Below are 25,380 nucleotides of genomic sequence, written 5' to 3'. Positions count from 1 at the left end.
CTTAAATCCGTCAGTTGAAATTCTGGCAGGTTTGTATTTTTTAAAAGCACAACTTTTAAATACTAAAAAATTGGCACGTTATATCTAAAATCTTAATAAAACACTTAATAAATCCTTTATACAAAGATCTATTGTTGTATACGATGTGCTGACCTATTGTCTTAGGGTTTTATCAACGACACAATTCAAATCAAAAGTAAAAAATGTAAATATATATTTTTAAATGAACATTTCCCCCACAAATTTAGAAGTTTTACTCAAATGGTTGAATTCTCCACCCCGTCTTTTTCTTGGCAGTTCCCACATAAAATTTCTATTAGGAAGCTGATGTGAGACAATGTGGACATACCAGGGAATATTCAGGAAAATTCCTCCAGTATTATGAATGGGTACAACACCACTCAATAACACTGTTTTGTAGCAGCATGCTAGTGTCAGATATGGTGTCACGTTGTGCAGCATCACACACTGGCTGTCAACACTGCATCCATCAAATATTTAATTCTATGCCCACGGAATTTAAGGGAGTGTGGAGTGTGTGCTTTGTACTGACGAGCCTTTGGAAGCTATGAGCTGCATAGTTTGTCTCCCTGTTTACGTAAGTTAGAGCATAATATATCAGAGACAGATATTATTAATGCACAACTATATCCACTTTGTGAAAAAAGGTAACAAGCTCTGTTGATTGAGTAAAGTGAAAGAGCATTGAAAAAAATCTTCCTGTCTGACACTCCTGGTACCATGTCATCTCCCTCTTTCCTTATTCCTTATCCAAGTAAACTCTTGCGACAGAGAGGAAAATAAGAACAGGGTTACAATGTTACAATGTTACAATGTCATTTAGCAGACGCTTTTCTCCAAAGCGACGTACATTTGAGAGCAAGAACAACACAAGCAATGATCTAGACAAGAAGAAACAACATCAGTAAGTGCCATCAAGTGCTTCAGGTTCAATTGGACGCAAGTGCTGCCGTGTAGAGTTTAAGGCAGAGTACCTAAAATATACTTTTTTTTTTTTTTTTTTTTGTTTTGTTTTTATGTTTTTTTTTTTTTTGTTTGTTTGTTTTTAGACAGCAACAATGAATCAAGGAAAATGTGGGATCACTAATTGCCATTCATTAGGCTTCACAACAACTATTTACCAAGTACCAAGTGCTGGATCATTCCCAAAGAGCTGGGCAAAGAAATCCCAGAAGTAGAGCAGGACAGTGCGAGCTAACTATAGTTGGGAAACTCATTCAACCACTGGGGACAGCAGTGGAGAATAGTCTGGCTGAGACTCAATCTACTACTGGGGACAACAGTAGAGAATTGCCTAGCTAAGTGCAAAGTGTTCTCTGAAGAGCTGGGTCTTTAGCCTTCTCTTGAAAGTAGACAGGGAGTCTGTAGATCGAATGGAGTTGGGTAATTCATTCCACCATTTAGGGACAACAGAGGAGAAGAGTCGAGCTAGTGACTTAGGAGCATGATGTGCTGGAAGTACCAGGCGCCTTTCGCTGGCTGAGCGTAGTGGGCGAGAAGGGGTGTAGACCTGGATGAGGGACTCCAGGTAAACAGGAGCAGTTTTAGTTACTGCTTTGTAAGCAATGATTAGAGTTTTGAATTTAATGCGAGCTGCAACTGGAAGCCAGTGTAGAGCGATTAAAAGAGGCGTGACATGAGCTCTCTTGGGTTGGTTGAAGACCAGACGTGCTGCTGCGTTCTGGATCAACTGCAGAGGTATAACTGTGCATGCAGGTAGGCCTGCCAGTAATGAGTTACAGTAGTCAATACGTGATATTATAAGAGCCTGTACTAGGAGTTGTGTAGCATGCTCTGTCAAGTAGGGTCTGATCCTCTTGATGTTGTAGAGGGCGAATCGGCAGGACCGAGCAATCGAGGCCACATGGAGCTTGAAGGTTAGCTGGTCATCAATCATGACACCCAGATTCCGGGCTGACTTAGTGGGCAAGAGATTATTTGATCCAAGCTGGATACTGATCTGCGGTTCCATAGTGGGACTGGCTGGGATGATAATGAGCTCCGTTTTGGGCAGGTTGAGCTGAAGGTGACGTTCCCTCATCCATTTAGAAATATCAGCAAGGCAGGATGAGATCCGAGCTGAGACAGTTGTGTCATCTGGTGGAAAGGACAGGAATAGCTGTGTGTCGTCTGCATAGCAGTGATAAGAAAAGCCATGGGAGCGGATGATTGCACCAAGTGAGGTGGTGTATATTGAGAAAAGTAGGGGACCAAGCACAGACCCTTGAGGCACCCCTGTTGATAAGCCATGCAGTTTAGACACTCCTCCCTTCCATGATACTCTAAAAGATCTCCCTGTGAGGTAGGACTTAAACCACTGTAGGGCAGATCCTGAGATACCAAGTGAAGAGAGTGTGGAGAGGAGGATTTGGTGGTTTACTGTGTCAAAGGCAGCAGACAGATCCAGCAGTAAGAGAACTGAGGACTGACCAGCTGCTCTGGCCAAGCGAAGTGATTCCGTTACCGACAAAAGTGCAGTTTCAGTAGAGTGGCCCCGCCTAAAGCCAGACTGATTCTGATCAAGTAGATCATTGTTCTGCAAGTGTTCTGAGAGCTGGTTGAAGACTGTGCGCTCCAGTATTTTTGATAGGAATGGGAGAAGTGAGACCGGCCTGTAATTTTCAACCAGGGCTGGGTTGAGAGTGGGTTTTTTGAGCAGTGGTGTAACCCGCGCTTGCTTGAAAGCAGCTGGGAAAACACCTGTGGACAGAGAGGAGTTAATGATACAACTCACAGCAGGGCTGATAGTGGGCTCAATCGCCTGCAAGAGATGTGATGGTATCGGATCGAGGGGACAGGTTGTGGGCTTAGAGTCAAGCAGAAGCCTGGTGACCTCGCTCTCACTTAGTGGAGAGAATGAGCTAAGTGATGCATCACTAGCTGGTGGCAGAAAACTGAGTTGGACAGGCTCAGAGAATTGGTTGCTGATGGTAGAAACCTTGTCAGTGAAGTAGGAGGCAAACATGTCTGGAGTCAACATACTAGAGGGTTGTGGGTTTGAAGGAGAGAGGAGCGAGTTAAAAGCAGAGAAGAGTTTGCGTGCATCAGTGGCAGCACAGATCTTTGATTGATAGAACGCCTTCTTAGCAGATTTTAGAGCAGAGGTAAAACAGGACAGTTTTTGCTGATAAGCACTCAAGTCAGTGGTTTGTTTGGATTTACGCCATTTTCTCTCTGCCGCTCTGAGCCCTGCCCTTTGGGTTCTGATGACCTCAGTGAGCCAGGGACAAGGTGGAGTATTACGAATAGGCTTAGACACCAGAGGGCAGAGTTTGTCCAGAGAGGAGGTCAGTGAGGAGCAGAATGTGTCTGTGGCCTCGTTAACAGTGAGTGTGAAGGACTCGTTACATGAGGCTAGTGCAGCTGAGACCTCGTCAGACAGCTGTGTTGGGTCAAGTGACTGAAGGTTTCTGCGGTATGATCTTAGTTGAGTAGTAGATTGTTGAAGTTCAGGTAAGCCAAGTGAGAACTGAATGAAGTAGTGGTCAGAGAGGTGAAGTGGTGTTACACTGGTTGCAGCACATTGCATCACTCACAGGCTGTCAGGAATCAGTGTCATCAAGCTGATTTGGTGCAGACCACTGCAGTTAGGGCTCTGTTAAGCAGCTTCACACTCTCTTCTGCTCGCTACTACTGCCATCTATTTACTCACTGATATTAAAACAAAAATAAGTAATCACAGTGTAGGACCATGTTGCATTGTGTTTCTGTGGCATCTTTTTAAAGTCATATCTTGACTCCTGAGAATCCCTATACTCCCCTTGCTAAATTTTCATTTATTTGGTCACAAATTTCTCATCCAAAGTGACAAGTAAACCTAAAGATCTTATCTGAACTTTTGTTTTGCCCAAACAAATGATGACAAAGTTTCTTGGCAGTGTGTAGGATTGTGTGTAATGCTCACTCTGGTGAAGAAGGAAGTGTCCAGATCATCAGGGAAGTCCACAGTTTCATCTTCAAAGAAACTAGGAGGCATGAAACTCCGTTTGCGACATTGTCCAGTCGTGCTGTCGCCTAAAGTCCGGCCCTAGCAAAACAGCAGCAAGAAAACAACAATCAATAATGATATTGCCAAACACAGTATGCTTCTAAAGCTGCCATGATGGCATGTTTCCCAGGCCAGAAAGTTTATCCCAGGGAATCCCTAATTGTGCTTTACTTTCTTAATAACTTATGCATAGCAGCACAGAGCTCAGTGGATTAGCTCTGCCTGTCCAGAATATCCTATCAGACAGATAGCGGAGCACTTGTGTGTTATAAAGTACCATCTGCTAGTTAAACGTCCTCAGTAACCCCCAGCAAACATATGATGACAGATACTCTCAGTGAACATCAGTTCATCTCTTCATATATGTAAAAGCAGCAAATGGTCCACATAGAGACATGTACTGTCAGGTTTTTCATCTTGGTCTAATCTGCATTACACCAGCTGATCTCATGGTTTACATAACATAGCTACACAGATATTAATGCACAGACACAAACATAGAACCACAGATTAAACTTACATACTCTATGTAGGAGACAGAAACATCAGAATACAGATGCAGATTTCTAGGAATCCCTCCATAAAGACATGCCATTACAGAGATTACGGATGTCTGCATGTGCTTGGAAAATGTTTTCAATGTGTAAATTACAGGCTTACTTTGCTACTGGCCTTTTAAATATTTATTATAAACACAATAGAAATGTTAAGCATGTATTAATCCTGTGATCAGTCCTCTTTTCTGATAACAGACCTTGATAGACTGGCAGATGCTGTTTTCCCATACTGGATAATGGCTTTATCCTGCCACCATTCAATAGCATTAGTTTTAACAGCTGCATTCACATAATGTGGAACAGATAAGTAGTTGCAATTTTGAGAAAAACAGCAGCTAACTGGGGGCTTAGCAGGGGCAAGGGAAGTTTAAAAGATGAATTCAAAGCACAGATTTTGCAAAGCTCACAGTATTTGATGACTGCAAAAAGTAAAAAACAAACACCTTCATTAGCGCCGCTGCAGCCTTTAGACTCATGACTGCAACTGACTCCCGTTTGCGTCTTCGGGGCAACCTGTTGAGGCCGGAGCGGGAGCTGGAAAAGGAGCAAAGCGAGGCGGTGCCGGGCGTGATGGGAGTTTGCGGGACACTGAGGCCGTCCGTCTCTTCCGCTGTGCGGAAAGCACGACCCCGGGCCAGGGGGTCTACGATCTGCACGCACACGCACAAACAAAAACAACCACACACAGTTCTTATGATTCGGTTCAGGAGAGGTTCTTTCATACTCGACTGTGGAGCTGGGTACAACAGTAACAGCAGAAGCACAGGGACGAACAGAACACATCAAAGCTAGGGTTAAACTGATGTAACAGAGAGTTTATGAATTTTCATAATATGTGAGTAATAGAGAATTTAGATTAACATATGTAATAATTATCTTATGTAATAGTTTTCCACTAGCAATTAATGGGCTGTATATGAACTACACACACCTATAGGGCAGTGGTTCTCAACTGGTGGGTTGGAACCCAAAAGTGGATTGCGTGTGTGCATCTGGAAAAATAATGGTGGTAAAAGATTTATGAAGTACTTCACTCCTTAGTAGACATTTATCCATACAATCTATTTTACTATTTTATCATAGAATGGGCAAATTTACATGTTTTCTTCATATTTCAACTCTTTACCTCCTTTTCTTGCAACAACAAAGCTGCTTTTCCCATGATAAGGAGGGAATTTCTCAAGATATCTGGAAATAGGCAAAAAAAAAAAAATTAGCTGTTTTAATGGGGAAATGGGTTGTAAAACATGTCAGTTCTCTCCTGTCCTTTTATTCAAACATATGTTTTTATGCCATCCCAGATCCAAACTGCAACATTATTCATAGAATAAACATGTCTTTTTTTTTATTTTGGGTAACAATTTGTGCTTGAAGAAACTGGTGGGTCCAGAGACTAGACTAGTTGAGAACCACTAGTTTAACATTAGTTTTGGGTTAAATATTTAGATTTAACAAAAATAATGTAGCCTACGTTAAGTGAAAAGTTACATTTATGGTTCAAGCCTTTTTGGCTTTTATTGTGTCAACTCTATTACAAGGCTTTTACTTTGAAATGAAACACATGGCAACTCATTTAATGATGAAAACCTCTGGTTTAGTATGAAAAAACAAGCCTTTTCCCCTCTCTGTCCTAAAACTGTTTTAATTTTTGAAACAGCAAATGACACAATTTTATGTTTTTTCCCATCTGATTTTAACTATAAAAAAAACCCTGCATCTCAACTTTGATTATTGTATTTCAGCATAAAAATTATATTACTGTTTTTCATTACGGGTGAATATACGCTCCTGTGCATAGGTAGGGCACTTCTTCATTTGGCCTAACGTGCCACAACCCTGGGATGGGGGTTGGCCAGAGTCAAGCCCAACATGTCGAGGCTCGTGGGAACCCTACTAGCCAGCTTGACTGTATCCTAGGCTGTGCTAACTCTCCACATCCACCCCTTGCTCCACCCTAAAAGTGGGGACTATTTTTATACAGAGTATTTTCTAGTTAAAAGTTAAGAACATCCAGAGCATGACCAGGGTGGTGTCAATCCTCCTTTCTGCCCTTTGTTTCCCTCAGATGGGCTTCTTTGCCATTTTTTTTTTTTTTAAATTCAGCTTCAATTTTGGTTTTGCTAGGTACTGTATATATTCAAGAAACAATAATCTGGTGACTAAAAGATACACTAACCTTTTTGGCTTCATCAATAACCATTTTGAACTATATAAATTAACAAGATATCTGTATTATCAGCATTTACACATATTTTTAGGACTTTTTTAATAAATGAAATGATGATCCACTGTTAATGTCCTAAACAGACCATAGTTAGGCAACCCTTTAAGCATTTCCCACATTTAAGATGGCCAGTCTGTCACTGATGAAACTCAAAGAAAGTGTAATAAGTTAAGTACTTATTTTACTTATTTTTACTTATTTTGATGTAGTATCATTTCAAAAAACATTATGTCTGCCTCATAGTCTTTAAAAATCATCAATTGAACCCTAGGTGCACAGAAGAAAGCAAGCTCCAAAAATCAAGAGTGAAATGAAGAAAAGGAGTGAAGTAGTGAGGGAGAAAATAAGGAAGAGGTGAGAAAACAGAGAAGTGAAAAGCTATCCTATCTTCGTCTCCATGCCTCAAACGTGCCCGAGGTGCTGGCCTACCCTCTGCATGCCATAGTGGTGGTGACTGGGGTGGTGGGATGGGAGGTAAAGGGGAGGAGGGGTCTCAGTGCTGGCCAGGGAGAGGTTGTCTTGGCTGTGTAGCTCCATCTCCCTCATCACCTGCGGCTTTAGACCCCCGTACAGATGGCTGCAGTGCTGCAGGCTCTTCCTCCTCCATCGCTGGGTGCTGTCGTTGTCTTTGCTCACCCCAAACCAGTCGGCTGTACCCCTGAGGAAAGAGGGACTCTGGTTAGTAAACCAATAAAACCTCAATATCAAACATGACTGTTCAGAAGCATTACATGACAATTTCTGAACTGCCTGCCAAAGGACTATTAACAGATACTCCAGTAACTCTCACTGAAAGTGGCTGAAAAGTTTACATTTCCCCTAAAGCTTTCACAACAGGGCAAGGGACTTTTAGAACCACCGTAAACTAAAGCAGTGGTTCCTGATTTGGGGTCCGACCTCTCTTGGAGGGGCGACAAAGATGCCAGGGGACTCAAGGCACTGTCTCTTGTCGAAATTAGTTTCAAAAATTCAGTACGATAACAATAACAGACAGTCACTCCTTGATAGTTTATCGAAAGGATTGAAGACAAGATTGCACAAAAATGTTTCCTCACTCCAAAATGTTAGACTACTCCACAAGCTACACTTGTAATTCAGGTAAAAATTAAATAAATTGAATTCTGCCAGCTTTTTTGCCTTGGGCACAAGAAGGGAGGAGATTCCAAGTTAAAAAGAGTCTACAGCAATGCTAATGTTAGCATGCTAAAAAAACTCCCAATGCCAGTGCTTACAACCCGATAACGAGCTAGCATGCAAATAACCACAATTACTGTCTTAAGAGTTTTAGCATGTTAGTGCAAAAGATTCATATAAGTGTGAAATAGAAACAAACATGAGACAGACTGTTGGTCATAGAACCAAGCCATCTCTAATGCTGAAAAATATTGTTATCTACAACCAGTGTATGAGGTAACACAGCTGTGTCTGTGGTTACATAGCTAGCTGATTGAGCTAGTGTGTTTAGAGATAGGACTGCAGTACACATGAAATGTTGATTTTTTAGAAGAAAGGAACAAGAACAACATCACAGGGAAATTCAGGTTCAAAGCTTGTGTTGTAGTGTTTTCATCAAAATTGCTTCGTCCACTATAGTGCGGAATACCGTATTACACACAGCCTGTGAACAATGCTGTATTCTTCTACACAATTCCTTGAAAGATTTTGAGCATTTTCAAGAGCTTTAAAGTTTATCCATAGGTAATAATGTTATACAGCTAAACAGTTACAGATTAAGGGCAATGAACTAGTCTGCAGAATGATGGTAAAGTCAACACTTACAAGAGAAGTACAGCAGGCTGCTGTTTTTGCATGTGATGTGGAACAAGTAGGGTTTTGTTTTTTTTTCTGTACTCTCATATGCTAATTTTCTCAGTAGATAATGGTGTAATGTTACAGATTACTTTTAGAGGTAATGCTCACTAACTCTGCATGTAACTTATAAGTGCCAACAAAATAGGAACAAGACAGTACAAGTACTGTCTGTCTTACAATTTTCATACTGAAGTAAAAAAAAAAAAAAATCATCAAAAATATCTTGTTATATTTTTGGTCATAGCAAATGCAGAGGATAAAATAACCATGCCATTGCTGCTGGCATTGTCTATTTTGATTTTATTTTTGTCCACTATTTGCTTTAGAGTTCTAAAATCAACTGAGTAATTTTGGATGTTTGTGCTGGTCCTCCCTCCTGATTAGCAGAACAATGTACTGATTAGTTGATTGAGTGCAGCTGCTTGTCAAGGATTAGTAGTTGATTTGATTGGTTTATCTGTTGATTGCTTTCTTATCTGGACTGATGAAGAGGCCCAGACATGACAAAAGAAATCTGGCTTCACTCTCTTTAAATATTGAACCTTTTGCTACTGTGGAATAAACAAAATCCAACATGCACCAAAACATAGATGATAAAATATCATTGAAAACTGTAAAAAAGGAGAGAAAGATGCAACAAAGGGCATGTAGGGTAAGTGAAAGACAGGAATTACATTAAGTTGAAAAACACTAATAGGTTACAGCTACAACTTTATTCCGGATAAAGGTTAAGTACAAAAAAACAGATTAAACAAGGACTTGTGTCTGTACACTGTAGTATACAGAGTGCTCTAGGATTAAACAACGTTATTTCAAGTTCATAATAGGACAGAGCCTTGTGTAACAAGCCTATAAGACTTAAGAATCCTCATAAATTCAAATTTCATCTGGCAGTATTTTCTCTAGCTTTTTCTAACATTGTGTGTATGTTTGATTACATGACCTCCAATAATCCAGGCTAAACATACTTCATATATCCTTACACAACATCCAACCTCAGCTCTAAGTGCAGAAAAGATGAACAACTACTCTACAACTAACATCATTGCTTATGTTTATTTCCAATTTGAACGTGCATTTAACGTGTGCATAAAAGTCTATTTTTCCATCAAACAGTCTGCATGCCAGGCTGAGTGTTCAGGAGGAGGCCGCATTGGGGGGAAAACTGTTTGGAGAGCAGAGTACTCAGTAATAAACACTGGAGCCTCATCAACAAGAGGGACGCCAGCTGGGGACGCCTTTTATGGCTGCACAGAGGCGGGGAGGGAGCTGCACGACCCTGGTAGTTCTCCACACATAGAGGAATTGGAAAAACCTAGGCAGAGGAGTGGAGATCAGAATATAAAAATTATAATTCATTCAGTGAAGGTAGCAGTCTGGATTACACCAACACCCCCTAAAACAGGAAGAAAATGCTCAGCCACATTATAAATCCCGTCCTCTTTTGTTTATGCGTGCACCTGAGTATAAACATGAACCGACAAGCTGACAAGACAATAAATAAAAATATTACATGACTGATTTATGACAGCACAAATCCATCATCCATTGAAGATTAAAGCTGTTATGCCACATGAATTAGCTTGTATCCTTAAGGTAAGGCTGGTGCACATGGAGGAGTAATCCATTGTATTGCAATTACAGGCTTGGACAGACTTTATTTCATAGCAGAGAAAAGGCCAAGGGGTATGGAATAATCAGAATGAAAGTACAATCGCTGAAAATGCAGGGAACATCACATACGTAATTATAAATGTTGATTACAGGTTTATCCGTAGGCTTTGGCTGATACTTAAAAGCTGTTGTCTTTCAGGTATATTTATGATAAACCATCACTTATCCACAGTGATGCTTCAACAGTTAATCAAAATCATGCTAAGGTTAAAAATCCCCGAAAAGAAAGAGTCTTTTAGCCCATTCCAATTTGTTTCGAGGTGTTCTTCTGTCATGGTGACACATGAAAAAAGTTTTTTAACATCTTAAAAAAACTACTGCTGAAGGGTAAGTGTCAAACAAAGAGAGCTTGTTTGCCACTGTGTTACATTACCATATCATTTTCTTTTTTTTTTTTAAGATGTGATTTTGGGGCTGTTTATGCCTTTATTTAGAAAGGAGGACAGTGGATGGAGTTGAAAACAAGGATGAGAGAGTTAGAGAGAGATGTGCAAGAAAGGAGCCGCAGGCGTGACGTGAGCCCAGGCCACCTGCATGCATGGGGCGCAGCCTAATCACTAAGCTATCTGTGCTTCAGCACCTTCTTCTAACAACATCTCTAACCAACCTCATAATGCCTTATAATAAACCATACATTTTCAATGGAAGACAGGCCTGGACCTCATGCAGGCTAGTCTAGTATCTCCACCCTTTGACTGTGAAGCCATGCTGTCATAAGTCATGCAGAATGTGGTTGGCATTTTTTTGTTGATATAGGCAGGGGCATCCCAAAAAAGCCATTGTCCAGCTATGTTGCTCCAAAACTGAAATGTACCTCTAATGCAGTCTTCATTGATGTGCAAGTTACCCACACCACAGGAACTAATACACCCCTGCATCATCACAGATACTGGCTTTGCTGAATCTAGCATTGGCAACAATCTGGATGGTCCTTTTCCTCTTTAGCTCAGAGGACATGATGGTCATTACTTCCAAAAACAAGTCGATGAAGCGATCTGTGGTGTTAGATGAAGTCAGACATGCAGCTGTATAAAGCTGCTGGGACTGCTGCAGAAGTTAAGTTTAATGATATGCTACTTCTTTCAATTCCCTCACAATAAAAGTCTGTAGCTATTATTATTTGTTGGGTGCTTTCATTGTGAACGCTCCCAATAGGATATATGGTAAAGTAAATATCAGCTTGACTCACCTAAGCACTACAGACGTGAAACTAAAACTACAGGAGTAATTACAAAGAACTGAACACTGAGAGACGTATAAAATATTTTTTTTCTGTGATCTCATGCTCAGACATGAATTCAGTATGCCATTACAGGTTTATTTTTGGAGGAAGAATGGGTTTGTAGCATCTGAATATGCATATAAATGTGCATATTTCAATGTTGTAATACTGTGATATGATACTGTCATCATGAAGGGCAAGAAAAATAACGTTGTTATTTAGGCCATATTACTCAGGCCAAACTGTAGCTGCAGAGAGACGTTTCTTTATTTTATAGGACAATAAAGCAAGTGAATAATGCTATCTAACCACTGGAATTGGCAGCGCATCTTTGCTGTCAAGAAAACATATGTGGTACACCTGAATGTGATAATACACCTGCTCCACAATCCCTGGTCAAAGTAAGCTCTTTTTAAAGCACTTCCCCATGCTCATATTAGACAAGAGAACACAGGACATGTGTCACACATTGGTGCGAGAAATCAAGATTTATTAGCTGTTATTTGTTGGTTGTAGTTGGGGGTACTGCGTGATTATGTGTCTGTCTCTGTGTAGCCAAACAATGTGATGTTTTGTTAAAGCTCCACAAAAGAGTGCACACTCTAAAACTTTGTAATAAGTCAAAAGACACAACTGAAATGCTCCTTTAATTGTGTTGTAGGCCAATCAGTGCATCAATGCACCATCACGCAGCGACGCTGAGCCATTATACAGTGATTTGAGGGGGAAAACACCCCTTTCCATGCAAATTGGCCTCAGCAACATTAAGCATGTAAATACAAAGCTGGAAACAGAATGGCATTATGAGATTAAAGATTAGTCTACTGTCTGTGAGAGCTGGAGGAATTGTGCTGCAGTTTTTATGAAGCACAAACTTTCAAGACATCAGGAAAGAGTTCCACCTCTGTATGACTTAAAAATAAACAGTTTTGGGGTGACGCATTACAAAGTAATCCATTTGAGTACTCAGATTTTTTTTGTTGTTGTTGTAACGAGTAATGTAACCCATTAGTTTTACAATTCAAGTAATCCATTATTAATTACATTTTGATAAAAGTAATCCGTTACTGAAAGAAAAATCCCAAATTTCCCTTTTCTTCCATGACTTTAAAAAAAGAGAAAGGAGAAAAGGAAACTTCTCCAAGCATCTGCACTGTTTGTCCTTTCTTTCTGTATGCACATTGTCACATAGCGCCGTGCCACTGGAAGGTAAACATTCTGTGCTAATACATGCGCATCGCTAGCTTGTGGAGCCAGCCAGATAACAGAGAGGACAGCAGAACACTTTGGAATTATCCCCATTATGTTGGATTTTTGGATAAAAAGGACAAGAACAGCATCATGGTGAAACCTAAGTTTAAAAGCTCTGTTTGCTTTAATTCAATCAGCTGTGCAGCCGATCCAATTATGTTATTACACACTGAGTTATTCTGTGTGCCTCTCCTCAGCTTGTTGTCAGATTGTGTGCATGCTAAAGAGCTATGAAAGTTTTCACGTCTATTAGTGGTGTTCTCAGGCTGCAGAGATACATGGGGCTGTGATTATGGGCTGAAAATCACGCTGTACATTGACATTAGATAACATGACACACCAGATGGATTTGTTTCACACATCCATCTGGAAAACCTCTCACAGTCAGCTTTTGGGAAAGGGAACAGTCTTTGAAAAAAAACCTGGAGGGTGGTTGGAAGAACATTCTGTCCGTCACATCTTTACGGGCCAATCAGAGCAACAAAACCCGTGAAGTCGCCGCAACCGGGCTGCGCCCCTACCGAAGGAGTAAACTCTATATAGAACTGCATAACGTGAGCCATGGCGACTGTAGACATGTCAGTCCATGACATTTGATGTTTTTGAAAATTTTTTTTTTACTGCTGTTCTTTGTTCTTCTTTTAACAAAATAAAGTCATCAAGTTCTGATAAAACTGGCGCTTTAAAGGTGCAGTGTGTAATATTTAGCCTATTAGCATTTAGCAAAACAAGCTTGGTTAAAATGAAACATGACATTTATAAGTAGGTTGATCTAAATTAGTGTTGACATCTGATAACACATTTTTTAAATTTATTTTTTAAATTAACTCAGAATAAGCCTTTTATTCATACATAGGGAGGGTCCCCTCCAAGGAAGCTGCCATCTTGGATTTTTGCATTTTGCCTGTTTCTATGGCACCATAGAAGGAACCAAATAACAGTTAGGCATGTATTGATTTTTAAACTTCACTGGTTTCCACAGTTATCACCAGAGAAATGATCATCACACTCCAGAGTTGACTGTTAGATGTTGATAGTCCCATTTTTACACACTGTACCTTTAACAGCATCCACGCTAATGTCTTCCGCCATAACTGCATCAGCCTCTTGTTGCTGCTTGCTTACGTCACGACTCCACCATGCCTGAAAGTACTGCCCCTCATCGCTGATTGGTCCTGTCACTTTCTAACCGGGCCCATATGGAAGTCTTTCGATGATAAGGAGATGCTCAGGTTTTTTACCTTTAAACGTAAGGGGAAGTGTCATCAACAGTCTTGTTTTATCACATTTGGATTACTGCTCAGAGGTTTGGTCGTGCGCTGCCACATCACACATTAAGAAACTGCAAATTGCACAGAATAAAGCAGCATGATGTTTACTGCGTTGTCCATATCAAATGAATGTTAACGAAATGCATAACTGTCTTGCACAGTTAAAGGTAAAGAACAGATTTATTTCCTCGTTACTTGTTTTTATTAGGAAAATATCTGCGACTAAACAGCCAACGGTTTTATATAAACGACTGTCTTTCAGTTCTGATGAACACGTATATAATACTAGGCATGCTACAGAAGGTAGACTTACCCTACCTAAAGTAAAGACAAATAAGATGAAAAGTACTGTAATGTATAGAGCCATGGTGATATGGAATAATCTGCAAGGACAAATCATTCAAGAAAATAACAAATTCAGATTTAAAAAACTACTGAAAGAAAATTTATTAGCAAATCAGCTCTCGGTGTCGGCTGATGTATAACCAAGGCTGCTGAGTACAATTAATTAGGGTAAGTTTGATTAGCTTTATGAGATCTATAAATTCATATGTATATTGACACATAACTGTAAATGTATATTGATATATTGTAAATTTATATTGCTATACAACTGATCATCTGATGTTATAAGCCACATGCTGGAGGCACTGTTAAGTGGAACTAGGTCCTACTATATGAATGTTGTTTTTGTTTTGTAAATTGTGGTGAGTTGTTTGTAGTTGTTGTTTTTGTTGCTTTGTTGTGTGGTGTGTTTTATGTAATTGTGTCCTGCACTGACAAGACAATTGTGTTGGGTGTGGACTCCAGGAAGAGTAGCAATGGTCCTAGCCAAAGCTAATGGAGATCCAAATAAATGAAGTGAAAAAGGATGTGGGCAGGATTAGACACACCTGTTGTGGTTGTGGGCGAGAGTTAACACATGCTGTAGGAGCGGACAGCAATGGTCAGAAATCCAGCAGGAGTGAGAGGGAGCGGGGTTAAGAAAAGAGTTCTGTGCAGCGCTCTAGTTAAAAATTATTTATGCACAAATTATGGATCTTAATTGTATGTAATGTATTATTTCAAACAGCTGTACTTGCTTTCTTTACTAAAGGAGATAGCTTGCTATTAATAAATGAAGGCTGAGTTTGAAAGAAGCAGGTAGCACATTATGTTACAGATGAAGGCAGGTTAGCAGCTTCTCCCATTTGTCAGTTCTTAATCAGGGAAAATTAAGCAAAGCTGCAAACTTCATATTTTTAGTAAAGACAAGATAGCTAAAATTATTCATTATTGAATCAAAATAAGCATATTCCAAAGCTTGAAACCACTTGATAAATCTATACAAGGTACCTCCATCATAGCTCCATTAAGTGAATCAAGGCCATAAACAATAAAAAATATGGTGCACCAGTTTTTGTAGTCATTATTTGTTTTTATGAAATCTCAACAGCAAATTCTTCCTGTAACCTATCCAAAGTTCCCACTTGTTGATTCACACCAGCAGTTCTGCACAGTAACAACTGAATCCTCCCCTCTTGTTAGCTCCACTGAGTTAAATCACAGCACACTTACCTATCCACTGAGCTCCAGGAGGGGTTTAGGGTCTGGGTCATACCTGTGGGGGGCAGGGACCGTGGAACTGAATCACCTCCATCACCAGCATCACTAACACACTGCTCCGGCTTACCCCAGAGCGGGATTAAACCCCCATCGGCTGAATTATACTGATCCTCCGCAGGACACACATACGATGTTCCAGAAGGGGATTTCCTGATATCCAGGCCAGTGTTACCTCGTGAAAACTCACTGTTATGCAAAGAGAGGATGATCAGCAGTCTTTGTGTAACATCCCAGCGGCTTCTAGTTGAAAAGTTGGAGGAAAAGCTGCTGTTTGTCTCCACGATCACATCCCAGAAAGACTCTCAAGCTCCCAGCAGCTGGACTCAGTCAGCACACTCATGAGCGGGACGATCTTAAATATTCTGACCTTTTGTCACCAGCAGAAGTTTCCAAATGACTCTGTGTTTGTATGGTGAGGGAGTGTGTGAATGTGTCAGCGGCTGGCAGGCCTCCCAATATCCCTCCTCCAGCGTAAAAGGATGTGACCTACTGGGCGAAAAAGACAGCAGCTCTGGTCCTTGTCAAACTGAATATCATCCCCATCAAGAGCCCCAACCATTTCCATCAATCAGTCCTTCTCTCACTCTCTTCTTTATTTCCTGGTTTATCATTGAGTGCCTGTAAACACCCCCTAAAACCAGCTCTTGACAGGAAACAGGAGATTAGAAGGAGGCAGAGAAGAGAGATGGTACATCACACACATTAGAAGGGGGAGGGAGAGAGGGGACGGAGGCTGCTGGGACATGCCTGAACAAGACCCAAAAACATCTTACAGTGGTGGAGCACTACCATAAAGGTTCAGCTCAAACCCCACCTTAATCTGCAGTGATTTATTCCTTTTAAGAAGTCCAACAGAGCATGTGAAGTTCAAGCTCAAAAAACTATCACCAAAAGCACGACTATAACTGAGATAAATAATCATCCATGCAGCTTTCTGTCAAAATAAAAGAATACACAACATGAAAAATTACTCATAAAGAATTTTTCTGTTGGTTGACAAACATCAAGATGTCCTCAAAGTTGCCCCATAAGCCAAAAGTTGCAACCTCTTTTTTTGAAAAGTAAAGTTTCTTCCTGCTTTATGATCATTTTTAATGAGGAGAGACCTCAGCTAACCTCCAAAAAGTCCCACAAACTTCTCCTCAGTCCTATTTATTTTCTAATAAACATCAAACACATTCAGCCTGATTCTCTTGCATACCCCTACACAGCTAGTTAACCTCAATAAGATAACGTTAAGGCATTAAGAAACCCTTTGAACATGGTGTCTCTGGGTTTTAGTCTCTGTGTTCAAACATTTACATTCAATTTAGCGCTTTGAGAGGAGCTGCTTTGATGTGGCCCACATGCTGTGTGAGGCACATAGATAGTCCACATGAGTCATTGTATTATTTTTTCTGGCACCTGGACTGTTACTGATAGACTGTGTTTGTGTGAGAGAGAGCTTAGTGTAGCATTCATGTGTCAGAGACACTATTTAAAGCTTCATATAAAGAGAGTACACTGGATTTTTTGTGCAAAAAACAGTAAATATGCACAACAGTGTTGCAGAAAAGTTTTATGTTTGCAGTTCAGGGAATTTCAATGATATGTAGCTTTTGGTCTCATAAGGAAATATACAGCAAAAACCTGAGGGTTAAAAGAGTCGATTTTTGTTCCAAAAAGTGTAACTTAAACGTCTTTCTTTAGTCTTTAGTGTTTGAGTCATTTGACAGTGCTTATCCAACCAGTGTTAGTCCAACTCTGTAAAGAATCAGTTGATCTAAGCTCCAGAGTTTTCCCCATCATACCCTTGGGCAGAGTGTAAAGATGTTACCTATTGCACAGTGATCACTGCTGGAACTTCCTTGCGCATGTTCCTGGTAGATTATTATTGTTTTTCATGTCAGACACTTAATGCACCATGAGTGAAGATATCCACTGAGTTAGCAACTTCCCACCTGTGGCAATGGGATGATCAACGGGTAGTTCCTCGTTGTACATTTGTTTCTTTGCTCAGTCCTTGCTGGAAGACACCTGACTTTGCCACAGTTGTTCAATATAAGACGGTATAACAAGCTATTTCTTAAATAGGAAACTGCAATGTTTTGATAATTAAAACTGTAAATACTTCAAATTTACACCTGAGGTGGAAGGAAATGTCACAAATTTGTGTTAAAGTTACACTTTGAAGTGTAAAAAAAAGCAACACAGTGTAAAAAAATATAACATTTAAAACTAAATGTAAAATTAAAGGCCCTCCCTCGGATGTGATTTATTTAAACCAACTCAAGTGAGTTGGATGACCTCTGGCTAATATTCACCCACTTTTAGTGATGAAAAGAATCCCTGCAAGATATTTTTTAGGTTTAAAAGATTTTAGAGGGCTGCCTCAGTTTCCAGTCTTTGTGTTCAGTTCATGGATTGGCTATGATGGCTGACATTAAAGCAGTTCAATCCCAAGCCCCGCTCCTAATGTCGTAGGTCAATCTCTTTTCTCCAAGTTCCACAATGCCACAATGCACTTGGACATTTGACTTTTAGATGTCCGCAGAAAGGCATTAAACATTTGAGTTTCTTGCAGTCTTCCTGAAATTTATATGGTTATCCACAGGGGGCGCCCAAATTGACGCAAATGGACAGCAGCTTTAAATTGGACCAAATTTCCAACTTAAAATACAATTGAGGAATTGCCTCTGGGGAGCAATCACATGATGAATCACATGAAGATGCAGAGACCACAGACAAAGCAAGAGAATCCAGTGCAATAATGAAATTTCTTTTGCATTCAAAATGCTATGTGCATTCTGTGAAGTTCAAAACAATCAAGAGCCCCAGCGCTTGCCTAAAGGGGATTTTACTGAATATTTCCTGCCTTCTGCACTTGAGAGGCTGGAGGGGAAAAATGTCTAGGTGAAAGTTTGTCTGTTTGCCTTCACATATGCAGCTCCCTCAGATTTTTTTTTCAGGAGTTTTGTACTAAAGTGAATGAAGTTATACATTTCTATTTACATTATTTCTTGACAATAGTTTCAAATGGCATGATTGCACCTTCAAGCTGTTGTAACCAACACCCTCTTTCCCTCTCTCCCTCCTTCCTTCACTCCTGCTGTACCTGATGATCTGCTTGGGTATGGATGAACGCCGTCTGGACAGTATTTTAGGGATGCAGGACCGCCTTCGGACAGTGGACACCCTCCTCGGGCCCCTCTGTCCCTTAGGGGGGACTGTGTTGACCCGCTCAAAGCGCACCTTTTTCTCGCTTTAACCCCAAAGCAGCATGCAGAGGAGAGAACAAGGAGGCAGTAGGGAGGAGAGGATACCAATAAGGGGAAATAGAGGAAAATGAAGGATGAGCGAGGAAAAAAGAGCAAGATTAATTAGTGTTAAATCAGAGAGGAGGCTGCAGCTTTAATTAGTTTTGTTAAAGATTTATTAATGAGGAAGAATTATTAAAATTAGAAAAGTTTGCAGCATGCTGAGGAGGATTAGCAGCTGGAGTAAATCAGCAGAAAGGGAGGAAAAAGGATATCTAATTGTGCCTGAATTTGTGAGTATGTGCACGTTTAAGTGTGCCAGTGTGTCTCACCTCTTAATGGATTGTGTGAAGGAGGGTAATCTCTCTAGAGGAGGTCTGAGGTAGTTGTTGGAAGTTTCCAAGGCAGCGATGCGAGTCTGGGGGTTTTCACCTGGCATGCTCACACTGCGCAACCGCTTTAACGGCTGAAACAAACAGGACAGAAGAAAATATCATAAATAAGCCATAGCCTGGATATTTTAATATAGATAAATAACCCATACATAATAACATTTAAGTTACATCACATTTTTTTAATTCCTTGAAGTCCCTCTAGTCATCCTGACAACTACATTGAATGTACTTGTTATTTACTGTTGGAATATTTTACCTGAGTGTGTGTGGGTGTGTCATCCGGGGTCAGCTGAATGGTCGGGATGTCCAGTTTGAGCCATGGCGGCTTTTTCCTCTGCAGGCTGCTGCTCCTGCTGCCTGGCTCATCCATGCTCACTAGCTCCCCCTGTGCCTGCCACCTGCATGACATAAACAGAGGAGATGGTCAGTGAGGCACACAGATTCATCACAGCATGAGAGACTAACTTTGACCAGTGTTTTTGCAGACTCTGGACAGAACAGACACAAAAACAACAGTAAAATATGTCTCTCATTGGTGCAGGATCACGCTGTTAGAGTAGAAGACTGCCAGCCACTATCAACATCCCATCCTCTAAATAAACTTAATCAAATTTAACTCAGCTTCTAAGTAATTAGTGTAGTGATGCTGGTGGTTCTCAAACAACACAACTATTGTTCGCTGCAGTGATACATCAAGCAAATTCAAGGACTATGTCTAAGAATAATATATGATGCTTTCTTCAGAGTTCAAACAGCTCCCTCATTAATAAAGGGGTTGGCTGAAAGGTCCTGACTTGTATTTGACATATGTAACACTCAGAGCCTGTCACAATTATGTTTCAGTTAAATGGCTGGAAACTCCAGGAGGTCATAAAATTTTGATTGGACATGATTTCTTCTGAGTAGAGAAGCCTGCAAGCCACCGCAGTCATTGACCAGTTCTGATTTCTTTGATTCAGATACACCTATCACAGTAACTCAGCCACTGCAGCCAATGTTAAAACTCTGCTGCTCCAACTTAAAACCTCAGCACTACTCTACAGGTCCCTGTTGTATGTAGTATCAACTGACCCAATAGTGTATGCATTAAACCCATACTACTGAGGTCACATTTCTGTCCAACAGTTAACTCAAACTTTTAAGTGACGCTATTTCAACCATCGTGGTAAAAAAAAACAACAACAACAACAAAAAAAAAAAACTGAGGCATGTTACTGAGCTAAGTTTTATCCATTTATATCAAATAGTCTCACAGATGCACAAGCTCTAATCCTTAGCTGTTCCAACGATGGAGTCTAATGGAGGGCAAAAGTTGTGCACTCTCACGCTTAGCTAACATGTTTGGTCTGCTCTAATGTACGTTAAATAATCTCACAGCTAAGCTGTCTCCATCTATGCTGCTTTCCCCACTAGCTTGATGAGAGTTTTTACAGCCCGAGACAAAACTCCACTGCTCCAGGTGAGGCTCGAACTCACAACCTCGGCATTGCTCTGCAGGTTACTGTCTTATAAGTACCGCGCGCTGACCAATTGCGCCACTGGAGCCTCTGAAGAGCCAGCATTATGGAATCATCATCAAACTTCATTTAAATCTTGAGGATCATTGTGGTTTCCCACTTTTACAATGATGTTGATAAATAAATAAAATAATAATAATACAGTTAATAAAGATTTTGCTTAAAGAAGCAATGACAAACCAAAGTGAAATGATTTAAAATAACTGACTCAGGGAAATGAGTGTTGATCTCAGTTGTGTGTTGTAAAAGATTCCACATATTTGGAGCACAAAAGCTGAAAGCAGATGATCCCAATTCAGAGTAAAACTGTGGTTATCATTATGAAAAAGAAATATGGATATGAATACGAAAGTCAGGAATAAGAAAGTCTATTTTGTCTTTTGAAAAGGCAGAACACCTCACAATAGGGATTCACATTTACTTAACAGCTGTTACTAGGATATTATGCCACAAAGAAACTAAATTTCAGCTATATTTCTGTCTTGGCTTTAAGCAAAGCCAGTGAAAATGTAGGTTGGGTGATTTTCTTTATGTTTAGATTGGTAATGTCATTAATATCTTCATATAAATGAAATTACATTTCATTAAAATATCAGTATAATAAGAGTTTGCTCTAGTGTTTACTGTAAGAGTGTAAAAAGTAAGATTGAGAAAAGAGATGAAAAATAAAGGTGCAGTGCATTAAGTAAGACGATATCTGAAAGGCTAAAAAGGTAAATGAGAGAAAAACTTACTCTGTGGCTTAAGCTTCAAAAGTCTTGGATATGGCAAAAAAACTAAGGAGTGTGGGCACTACCATCACACTCCCAGACCCATGATAAAAGAAAACACGTACTGTTGACGCGGTTCTCTTTAGATATCCTTGATAGCATTATATCCCATGTTATTGAAAGGAGGGAGAATTTAATCACAATTATTCGCAATAGTCCATCTAGATGGACTATCTGCTGTGACTCCCTGCCCAGGTTAAAACTCCACTGCTCCAGGTGAGGCTAGAACTCAAAACCTCGGCATCACTCTGCAGGTTATTGTCTTATAAGTACCACACGCTGACCAATTGTGCCACTGGAGCCTGTGAGAAAAACCACACCAAAAAAGTATTTAGCAATGGCAGCAGATAATCAGTGCCCTAACACAGCAATAATTCACACCCTTAAACTCCATTCAACATACATTTTACTGTCTTTTTACCAGTAAAACATTTACCTTTATTATCATTATTACTGATTCTTTTGGTATCTTATTCAAAGCTCTATAGACTTTATTCAAGCCTAACACTAACACAGCATCCTTCTTAATAACCCTCAGAGTTTGTAGCTTTGGAAATTCAATGCTGTTTTGATCACTAAAAATTAAAAACTACACATCTGTTGGTAACTTTTGTGCATTTTGACATGTGTGGCCTTTCAGGAAACAGTTCAGAGCAAGACAAGTTGTTCTAAATGTCAACCTTTCTCTACTGAAGTTGATCACAGATGTACTATTAGCACTAGGAAGATAGTCAAGTGATTAAGAGCTCTGGTTAAAACTACACTGCTCCAGGTGAGGCTTGAACTCACAACCCTCAGCATCACTCTGCAGACTACTGTCTTATAAGTACAATGCACTGACCGATTACGCTACTGGAGCCTGTGACAGCCTGGTAATATAGTATTGATTTGGAAGGGCAGCAGTGCAGCTTTGCTTTAAGACCACAAGATGGTGCTAAGATTATCAAAGGTACGTTTCCCCTCATGAGATCAGACACAGTCTGCACTCTGATCTTACAAAGCAAGAGAAGATGCTATTAACTTCTGCTCAGCTTTGCGGACCACCTACTAATGAATGCCATATCAGAAAGGATGAAGCCATATGGCAAAGTAAGAGACCTCCATTAATACTGCTCTTTGCTGCGTTTATGTGTAAGGAAGGTGTATGGAGAGAGAAAGGGGTTGTCCTTCTTCATGTTTCGGTAGTATTTCTATGGGATCAAATAAGACATTTTTCCTTCCTTATGATCTCAGGAGAGATTATCATTAGCCGCTAAAGCAGTTTAAATGAATACCTTTCAAAAAGTGTTGCCAGCACGAACATATACCATTTCTTTTCTTGTTAACGCCAGCATTTTAAAGCTGCTGAGTCTAGGAGGTGACGCCTAAACTTAGAACCTCAGCACCTTTCTGCTTGCTGTGCCACACAGTGACAATAGCACATGCACATATTGTATAAGTGCTGAGCCTATGGAATTCCTCACCACAAAATACATGCACATATAAGCCTATTGGATAGTCAGCACAAAGTCCTATTGACAGCTCTATCTTCTCTCACACAGAACATAATCACAATGCAGCTGACACTGATAATGGAGGCAAATTAATCACTTGGAAATTATGGTAATTCTTAAACAATGAGTCACTGATACAAGCGGGATTCTGGACAAAGAAGCAGGCATTTCTAGAGACTGAAGATGGATTTTCTGAGTTTAAATGACAACTTTAGCTAGCAGATTAATTCTTGTTTGTAAGGTCACTAATGGCTTTCCTTAATATGCTCTTTGGATTGACTTACTTAACTATGGCTTATTAAAAATCTGTAAAATACTACTGAATTACACTTTTTGGCTTTCAGTGACAGTTTGGAGCTACTGTTGTATGTCTCACCCAAAAGTTAAGCATTCTGTTGAACAACGGTTCTCAACTGCTGGGTAAGGACCCAAAAGTGGGTCACAGAGCCTTTTCAGCAGGTCCCAGTGTGCTCAGGAATATGAAAGTCTATGTTGCGCATTAATTATTAGAGCGTAATAAGGAGGTGGTAGGGTCATTCATGGGCCTGTACTCCAAAAATCCATACTGTCACATGCTCCTTGCCGATAAGTGTATTGACACAAATGTTACATAGTCCATATGGTTGTAGATGCTGTGACAGAAGTTTTAAAATACTGTACATATCCCCCATGGTTCAGTTAACAAATAACCAGCAGATGGCAGCAGATGCTAAACTGCATGATGCGAAGTACACCTCACACACCAAAACAGGTTAAAGGTGTTTCTCACACAGGTTGGATATGACTGATGCAATCTGTGCAATAAACAAGGTAAAACACACTTGCAACACCTACCTTTGCCACATGACACCAGGCTAATTTGCAGATAGCAACAACAGCTCTGTGCCATCCCAACCAGCACTGAATGACCCTGTAAAGTCAAACTTCTAAATGGGATCAAAAGATAATGAGTGCTTGTGCTTTATTTGTAAAGGCATGAACCAAACAGCAGCACTGATAAGAGGCTTCAGGCAGCTGTTTAAGGAGTGTAAGGAATAGTGGTTAATCCACATTTGTTGGAATATAAAGAAACTAAACGTAAAATTGTGAAGACTTTGAGTATCTACAGGACATGATATCATCAAAAGATTCAGAGAATCTGGAGAATCTCTCTGTCTGCAAGGGACAAGGCCAAAGGTTGATACTGGATGCTCATGCTCTTTGGGCCCTCAAGTGGCACTGTATTAAAACAGGTTTGATTCTGTACTGAAAATCACTGCATGGGCTCAGGGAAACTTCTAGAAATCATTGTATGTCAACAGTTCAGGGTGCCATCCACAAATCCAAGTAATCACGCAAAGATGAAGCCATACATGAGCAAAATCTAGAAATGCTGCTGTCCTCTCTGGGCTGGACTGAGGCAAAAGGGAAAACTGTTCTGTGGTCAGGTGAATCAAAAACTGAAATTCTCTTTGGAAACCACTAGGGGTGTAACGGTACAGAAAAATCTTGATTCAGTACGTACCTCGGTTTTGAAGTCACGGTTCGGTACGTTTTTGGTACGGTAATTGAAGCAAATAAATAAAATTCTTTATTTAACTTTTTTTTTTAATTAACTTGTATTAAAATAAAGAGGCTGAATAAATTACATTTAAATTTTTAATGATGCTGCGACCTCCTTCCAAAAGTTCTTCAATGATAAAAAATATTAATAAATCAATATATTTTTAAATTACAAGGTTTTTAAAAATTGATACATTGACATATTTATACCCATTCTTTAAACACTAAAATTTCCCAGCCAACTTGAACGCATCATTATACAACCGTGCGTTAGCTTGTTAAGTATCACACGGACTTCAACACTGGATTACTTTTTTAACCAGAGGGACCTACTACAAAGTTTTCACTTTTCAACTTTTCACAGCCCATCTTGGCGGATAAAGAGGTTAGAGCCATGTGAAATCTGAGGATAACTTTACCTATAAAGTTTTACCTGCAGACATGAAGGAGTCTGCCCTCCCCCTGCTCCGTGGCGGATGGTTGAAGGTAAAATTATTTGATTCACAGAGCCAGAGCACCAGTGTTATAATAAAAACTATCTTGAAGAAAAGGAAATTCATAACTGGCTAGGGAGACTTCTTGTTGTTCCTCCTCCTTATAGTGACGTTTTTGTTTGAGTGGAGCCTTTTAAAATGCTCTGATTGAATAGTAAACATGGCCTTGTCCCTACTTTTTTGAGATGTGCAGGTACCATCAAATTCAGAATGAGCTAATGTTTTTCATGAAATTGTAAAATGCCTAAGTATTCAACATCTGATTTGTTGCTTATATTCTATTTGAATAAAATGCCAATTTTTATTTA

At 40.0% G+C, this 25,380-nt stretch overlaps 1 protein-coding gene and 1 non-coding gene across 6 annotated transcripts in view; both read right to left on the bottom strand.

Annotated features, from left to right (window-relative positions):
- Positions 1-25,380, bottom strand: part of rhbdf1b (rhomboid 5 homolog 1b (Drosophila)) — a 65,075-nt gene that overhangs the window by 8,617 nt on the left and 31,078 nt on the right. The window contains exons 2-7 of one of the 5 annotated variants that reach the window (XM_041815180.1): positions 19,513-19,654; positions 19,194-19,327; positions 18,720-18,866; positions 7,220-7,448; positions 5,010-5,216; positions 3,926-4,048 (exon numbers count right to left, since the gene is read on the bottom strand). In XM_041815180.1, coding sequence (XP_041671114.1) covers positions 3,926-4,048; positions 5,010-5,216; positions 7,220-7,448; positions 18,720-18,866; positions 19,194-19,327; positions 19,513-19,626 — 954 coding nt within the window. In that variant the 5' untranslated portion in view covers positions 19,627-19,654. Of the gene's footprint in view, positions 1-3,925; positions 4,049-5,009; positions 5,217-7,219; positions 9,918-15,577; positions 16,029-18,719; positions 18,867-19,193; positions 19,328-19,512; positions 19,655-25,380 lie in introns of those variants that run through there. The other 4 variants (XM_041815181.1, XM_041815182.1, XM_041815183.1 and 1 more) reach the window with 4 other exon arrangements.
- Positions 20,708-20,801, bottom strand: trnai-uau. The gene is made up of 2 exons: positions 20,764-20,801; positions 20,708-20,743 (listed from the first exon to the last, which is right to left on the bottom strand). It is a non-coding gene; the product is annotated as a tRNA-Ile (tRNA).

Source organism: Cheilinus undulatus, linkage group 20 (assembly GCF_018320785.1).
Source record: "Cheilinus undulatus linkage group 20, ASM1832078v1, whole genome shotgun sequence".
NCBI classification, from domain to species: Eukaryota; Metazoa; Chordata; class Actinopteri; order Labriformes; family Labridae; genus Cheilinus; species Cheilinus undulatus.
Note: the sequence above shows the minus strand (reverse complement) of the source record. Positions and strands in the feature narration are given on the sequence as shown.